Below are 7,073 nucleotides of genomic sequence, written 5' to 3'. Positions count from 1 at the left end.
GGAAGTGAGAGAGAGAGAGAGAGAGAGAGAGAGAGAGAGAGAGAGAGAGAGAGAGAGAGAGAGAGAGAGAGAGAGAGAGAGGGAGGGAGAGGGAGAGGGAGAGAGTGAGATAGAGGGAGAGGAAGCGGGAGAAGGAGAAGAACAGCTCACCTACAGGACACATGGTGGAATAACTTGGAGGTGTGTAATAGTTCTTTCAATTAAATTCAAAGTGTTTTATTGGCATGGGAATCATAAGATCACATTGCCAAAGCAAGTGAAATAAACAAAAGTCAAATAAAAAATCTGACAAACTCACAAAAGTTTCAAAGGAACAGAGACATTTCAAATGTCATATTATGTCTATATGTGGTGTTGTAACGATGTGCTAATAGTTAAAGTACAAAAGGGAAAATAAATAAACTTGAATATTTATTTAGAATGGTATTTGTTCTTCACTAGTTTCCCTTTTCGTGTGGCAACAGTTCACATATCGTCTTTCTCTGACACTCCCATGTCTCATCTCCTACCTGCAACTCTGAACCCCCCCCCCGCCCCCTCCCCCTAACACGCCTCCCCCTGCCACTCCTCCCCCTGCAATCCCTCCCCCCTGCAGACCCCCGCCTCCTCCCCCCCAACTCCCTCCCCCTGCCACCCCTCTCCCCGCCTTATAGTGTCAACCTCCACTGACACTATAAAAGAGAGGGATAGAGAGTAAGAAAGAGAGAGAGGGGAGAGACAGAGTACAGCTATGAGGGTCAGGAAATATATGAACCTTTACCTATCTATAATCATGATACTGAACTCCTCATCTCTGAGCCTTCTATTGAACTACTCCTCTGCCTCATCCTCCTCCTCGTCCTGTCGTCTGCGGGAGCATTTCAGTCTGAATGGGATGTACCAGAAGGGTGATGTGATTCTGGGAGGTCTGTTTGAGGTCCACTACTTCACTGTGTTCCCTGAGCTATCTTTCACATCAGAACCCCAGCAGCTCTACTGTGAGGGGTGAGTATTCATCTACTGGACTGGACTGGATGTGTGTCTGCACCTCTCCTAAAAAGGACAGATAGACATCCCTACTATAAGATGCCTCATTATGATCAGTGTTAACCAACCCTGGTCCCGGAGACCTACTGGGTTCTTGTTACATTGGTGAATAGTACATTGTTGAATAGTACATTGCGTTTCAAAATATATGTGAATTAATTGTGTGTATTCCATTGTTTTCAATCATTATTCATATTTTCTAAGCAAATGTATCTTTAAGATAAAGCTATTTTATTATCTATCCTTGACAAAAGTAATTTGTTTTCTCCTCTCAACCCCTTAAGACAACACTTTCTCACACACACCCCTTAAAATGTGCACAGGGTTCAACACCTCTAGAGCGATTTAAAACATTTACAAATTGATTGAATGTTCCTTTTCAGTTTTACCAGTTCTGGTTTCCAGCAGGCCCAGACTATGGCGTTTGCTGTAAATGAGATCAACAGAGACCCTGACCTTCTGCCAAACATCACGCTCGGATACCAGCTCTACGACAACTGCCTGAAGCTGGGAGTATCGCTCCGTGCTGCCATGTCATTGGCCAGTGGGACAGAGAAAGAGTTCTTATTGGATGAGACTTGTTCTGGGCCACCCCCGGTGCTAGGGATTGTGGGAGACCCAGGGTCCACACACTCCATCGCCATCTCCAGTGTCCTAGGGCTGTTCCGGGTTCCCATGGTAAATCAGAAAGAATAGAAAGATGACAACACTATTGTAAATGTCCTTCTTGTATTCCAAATCCCCACTTTGAGTGAGAAACAGCATGTTTAGGTCTTAATGTGTCCAGGCATGAAACCTTTCTATTTCATTAATTCATTGAAGAAAAAATAAATAATCATTGTATATTTCTCTCCCTCAGGTGAGTCACTACTCCACTTGTTCCTGTCTAAGCAACCGGGGAAAATACCCATCCTTCTTCAGAACCATCCCCAGTGACGCCTTCCAGGTCTGTCTCTAAGAAGGCTACAATGACATGATTAGACAGTGAACCGTCAGCTCCCATGTATACTCACTATACACTTTATACTGTGTAATGGCATAACAGTTAAATAAAAGGTTCAATAATAAAAAATAAATAAAGCTTAGATAAGGTTAAATAAAAGGTGACAAAAATAATGTATGTAGTTTATGTTGATCACTCTATACTCACCAGTCTCTGTAATAACATCAGTAATGTCTAATCTCTGTTGATGTGATCTCAGGTGCGAGCCATGATCCAGATCCTACGTCGGTTGGGTTGGACCTGGGTGGGACTGGTGTTCAGTGATGATGACTACGGAGTTCATGCTGCCCGGTCCTTCCAGTCAAGCCTGGCCGAGTCAGGGGGCTGTGTGGCCTATTCCCAGGTGTTGCCCAAAGACAACCGCCCCACAGAGCTGCAGAGGATCGTGGGAGAGATCAAGAGCTCCTCTGCTCGTGTGGTGGTGGTGTTCTCCAATGAGGCCTACCTGCTCCCTCTGGTGGACGAGGTTCAGAGATGATTTTATCTTGACGGTTCATCTAAACTAACACTCACAATACATTCACATTTTAGTATCAGAGGCTCTAATCCAGAGAGATTTACAGTTTATAATAATAATATTAGTAATACCATTTAGCAGATGCTTTTATCCAAAGCAACTTACAGTCAGTGATGTGTGATTATATGTTACGTATGGGTGACCCTGGACAATTAGTTACTGCATCCATCCTAAGTTATCTAGGGGGGGAAATCACATATCACAGTCATAGTAAGTAAATGTTTTCCTCAAATACATTCTACAAACATTATTACAGCCATAACAGCTGTAGGATGTTACCCCTCTCACAAACACAGCATTACAGCATATTACGATTGTGGTGTTCTTGATGCCAAGATTATAAAATATAAAACCCGTTTTACAAGGTGGTGGTGCAGAATGTGAAGGGTCTCCAGTGGATTGCCAGTGAAGCCTGGAGCACTTCCTCTGTGTTTCACACCCTCCGTCTCATGCCATACCTGGGGGGTACCCTGGGTATCGCCATCCGTCGTGGAGAGATACCCGGACTCAGGGACTACCTGCTTAGCATCCGCCCCGATGACCAACTTGCCAATAACCCCGGAAAAAATATGGTGAAGTAGTTTGTTGTCTTTTAACTCTAACCATTTAATTACTTTATAAATTATGTTTAAAACATTTAAAAGGCTACTTTGCCTATAAATACTACAATACTGAAGAAAAAAACTAGTTTCCTCTATAACATTTCTTTCTCTGTTCTGGTAAGGTGAGACAGTTCTGGGAGGCTGTGTTTGGGTGCAGGTTGGAGCCCCCAGGAGGTTGGGTGGAGGCTGGGGGTGATGTATGTACAGGTCAGGAGGACCTGAGGGATGTGGAGACTAACTATGGGGACGTGTCTGAGCTCAGGCCGGAGTATAACGTGTATAAGGCAGTGTACGCCCTGGCCCATGCCCTGCATGACCTACTGCAGTGTGTGCCAGAGAGAGGACCTTTCAGTGGGAACCGCTGTGCCAGTCTACAGAGATTTGAGCCCTGGCAGGTGGGACACACACACACACGCACACACAAACAGATGCAGACGTACACTTTGCCAACTGTTTACTTCTGTTTCCTGTTTTCTTAGTCAAGGTCCCCTGACTTCATACTGTCTTTTGTCTACATAATCTCCTCCTCTTTCCTCTTTTCCTCTGTTCCCTCCATCCCTCCATCCCCCTCCTCTAACCAGCTGGTCCATTACCTGGAGAGGGTTAACTTCACCACAGGGTTTGGCGATCGCATTTCTTTCGATGATAACGGGGACGCCCTGGCCATCTATGACATCATGAACTGGGCGTGGCTCCAGGACGGGAGCGTTCAGGTGGAGACTGTGGGTGTGATCGACGAATCAGCCCCAGCAGGACAAGAGCTGACATTGGACGAGGACAGAATTTTCTGGAATTTTGAGTCAAAAAAGGTTATTTGTAAAGTTATACAGTTATATAGCATATTTCACTACTGCAACAGAAACAGTGTAAACTTATATCAGTGGAGGGCAAAGAAGCAGTAAATATGGGAGTATAAATATGTGCGTATAAATGTCTGGTATTCTCACTCCTAGGTCATCATTGTAAATAAGAATTTGTTCTTTAACTGACTTGTCTAGTTAAATAAAGGTTAAATCCCCCCTCTCCTTCGTCCTTATAGCCCCCACGATCAGTGTGCAGTGAGAGCTGTCCCCCAGGCACCCGTGTAGCCAGGAAGAAGGGGGAGCCTGTTTGCTGCTTCAACTGCATCTCCTGTGCTGAGGGAGAGGTCAGCAACACAACAGGTCAGTGAACTGAATATTATTTAAAGAATTTGAGGGTGGTTTGGGGCTAATGAAACGGTTTTCCACATTTGCTTTGTCTGTCTTTTTGTCAGACTCGGCCAAGTGCTCGAGATGTCCAGAGGACTTCTGGTCCAGCCCGGAGCGTGACCTCTGCGTCCCTAAGGGGGTTGAGTTCCTCTCCTACCAGGAATCACTGGGCATCTCCTTGATGACCGCCTCGTTGTTAGGAGCCCTCATCTGTGCAGTGGTCCTCGGAATCTTCACCCGCTACCGGAACACGCCTGTTGTCAAGGCCAACAACTCTGAGCTGAGCTTTCTGCTTCTGCTGTCACTCAAACTCTGCTTCCTGTGCTCGCTGCTGTTCATTGGCCGGCCCCGGCTGTGGACGTGTCAGCTGAGGCATGCAGCATTTGGTATCAGCTTTGTTCTCTGTGTCTCCTGTATACTGGTGAAGACAATGGTGGTGCTGGCTGTGTTTAGGACCTCTAAGCCCGGGGGCAATGCCAGCCTGAAGTGGTTTGGTGCTGGGCAGCAGAGAGGAACAGTCCTGGTTCTCACCTCATTCCAGGCTGCTATCTGCACAGCCTGGCTGGTTTCAGCCTCTCCAACTCCACACAAAAACACGCGCTACCATAATGATAAGATTGTATATGAGTGTGTGGTGGGGTCGGTAGCAGGGTTCGGAGCGTTGTTAGGCTACATCGGCCTCCTGGCGTTCCTTAGCTTCTTCTTGGCTTTCCTGGCCAGGAACCTTCCAGACAACTTCAACGAGGCCAAGTTCATCACCTTCAGCATGCTGATCTTCTGTGCCGTGTGGATCTCCTTCGTCCCTGCCTACGTCAGCTCTCCTGGGATGTACGCAGACGCTGTGGAGATATTCGCCATCTTAGCTTCCAGCTTTGGCCTCCTGGTGGCTCTGTTCGGCCCAAAGTGTTACATCATCCTGCTGAGGCCAGAGAGGAACACCAAGAAGGCTCTGATGGGCCGGGCCACAACCAAAACATAGGGAGAATCTCAATTTAATTTCCTTGATTCCTCACGTCCTCTCTCCTGGCACTCTTCTCAAAACCCATTGGATGAGAAGGTTAGGGGGAGCGGGATATCTAACCTTCTCATTCATTGGGTTTTGAAAAGGAGACCGAGGTAAGAGGAAACAAGGAATCATAGAAATTAAATTGAGATTCTCCCATAGGCTCAATACCATAACAACAGTTTACAGTGGATTCCTCTCCTTGTCTTCTTCACGTCCTCTGCGCTGATCTGATATATGAACACTAGGTAGAGGTACAATGCCTGCTAGGGATTTGCTTCACACTCTTTCATGCAAAGAAAGGAAAGGAGACATGTATAGTAACAGAGTATGATGGTCTCAAATAGTTTGAAGTAGCTCCTTTTAGTTTCCACTTCTGTTTGTAGTGTGATGGCATTAAATCAAATCAAATCAAAGAGATTTTATCGTTCTGTTAGTACCCTGGTGATGTGTAATTGATTATAATCATGATGTTCTGTGACTAAATATTAATCACATAATAAATTATTTTTTTCCTTGGGCTGTTAAAAGTAGGCTTTTGATTTATTTACTTTGTCTATGTGTGTGGCTTAAATCTTCTAAGGGATAGGTTATCCCAGATAAGTGGGTTTCTGCATCGAAAGGCTTTTGATTGAATCCTCACATGGTGTGGAACATCGTAACTTCTCTGTTCCTTCAAAGGGATTCTGCTGCCACACTCATTCAACCATGAATTAATAATTAATTAATACAAATATTCATTTAATAAAATATTCTGGCTTTTAAAGGAGTTGCTTGAATGTGTTTTAATTGAACTGTTGAAATTTATATTTTATTAGATATTTTATTAAAATGTGTCATATGAGATTACAGAATTACCTCATATTATGTGAAAGGAATAACAACATTTTTAATTAACCATATCTAATTAAAATGATTGGTTTTCAGAACTGAATTTCAGGGGAGAAATGGATGTCATTAAAGTCTATTGATGATGGTAAAGAAGAGTCATGTTGTGATTCAGAGGAAGATTTACTAAGTGGTGACTCACTGTTGATTCAATGTAGACTCACTGTTGACTCACTATTGAATCATTAGAAACATACAATTTCAGCAGGGTAGGAATGTCCTGTTCATTAGGTATTGTCTGTTAACTAAATAACTTGCTTGTAAATATTAAACAATGTATCATGTCATTCTTTGTTAAGTATTTAACATACAAAACAATAGTGAGATGGTGTGATTAACTAAACACAATGAAAACTATATTTGGACATCATGTGTTTCTTGGTGGTTTCTAATTGGACATCATGTGTTTCCTGGTGGTTTCTAATTGGACATCATGTGTTTCTTTGTGGTTTCTAATTGGATATCATGTGTTTCTTGGTGGTTTCTAATTGGATATCATGTGTTTCTTGGTGGTTTCTAATTGGACATCATGTGTTTCTTGGTGGTTTCTATTTTGACATCATGTGTTTCTTGGTGTTTCTCTCTGGTCTCAGGAGGATGATGTAACACTTTGGCGTGAAGATGCAGAGCAGTAACCCAAAGCTGGAAGCTAAGATGGCGAATATCTCCACAGCGTCTGCGTACTTCCCAGGAGAGCTGATGTAGGCAGGGACGAAGGAGATCCACACGGCACAGAAGATCAGCATGCTGAAGGTGATGAGCTTGGCCTCGTTGAAGTTATCTGGGAGTTTCCTGGCCAGGAAGGTTAAAAGGAGACAGAGGGAAACCGACCACAGGGCCAACC

At 44.1% G+C, this 7,073-nt stretch overlaps 1 protein-coding gene across 1 annotated transcript; it reads left to right on the top strand.

Moving 5' to 3' along the window:
* The first annotated feature begins 754 nt into the window (after positions 1-754).
* On the top strand, positions 755-5,317 carry LOC129846579 (extracellular calcium-sensing receptor-like). The gene is made up of 9 exons (XM_055914523.1): positions 755-984; positions 1,410-1,704; positions 1,886-1,972; positions 2,229-2,495; positions 2,912-3,118; positions 3,265-3,543; positions 3,730-3,957; positions 4,188-4,311; positions 4,404-5,317. The coding sequence occupies exons 1-9, from the start codon at positions 773-775 to the stop codon at positions 5,315-5,317; spliced, it is 2,613 nt and encodes an 870-aa protein (XP_055770498.1). The 5' UTR covers positions 755-772.
* The last annotated feature ends 1,756 nt before the right edge of the window (positions 5,318-7,073 follow it).

This window comes from Salvelinus fontinalis, unplaced genomic scaffold (assembly GCF_029448725.1).
Source record: "Salvelinus fontinalis isolate EN_2023a unplaced genomic scaffold, ASM2944872v1 scaffold_0590, whole genome shotgun sequence".
In the NCBI taxonomy this organism is placed as follows: Eukaryota; Metazoa; Chordata; class Actinopteri; order Salmoniformes; family Salmonidae; genus Salvelinus; species Salvelinus fontinalis.
Note: the sequence above shows the minus strand (reverse complement) of the source record. Positions and strands in the feature narration are given on the sequence as shown.

Coding starts and splice junctions, on each gene's coding strand:
- LOC129846579 (XM_055914523.1), top strand. CDS start 773: ATGATACTGAACTCCTCATCTCTGAGCCTTCTATTGAACTACTCCTCT. Junction 3,119..3,264: donor ATAACCCCGGAAAAAATATG/GTGAAGTAGTTT, acceptor TTTCTCTGTTCT/GGTAAGGTGAGACAGTTCTG. Junction 3,958..4,187: donor GGAATTTTGAGTCAAAAAAG/GTTATTTGTAAA, acceptor TCGTCCTTATAG/CCCCCACGATCAGTGTGCAG.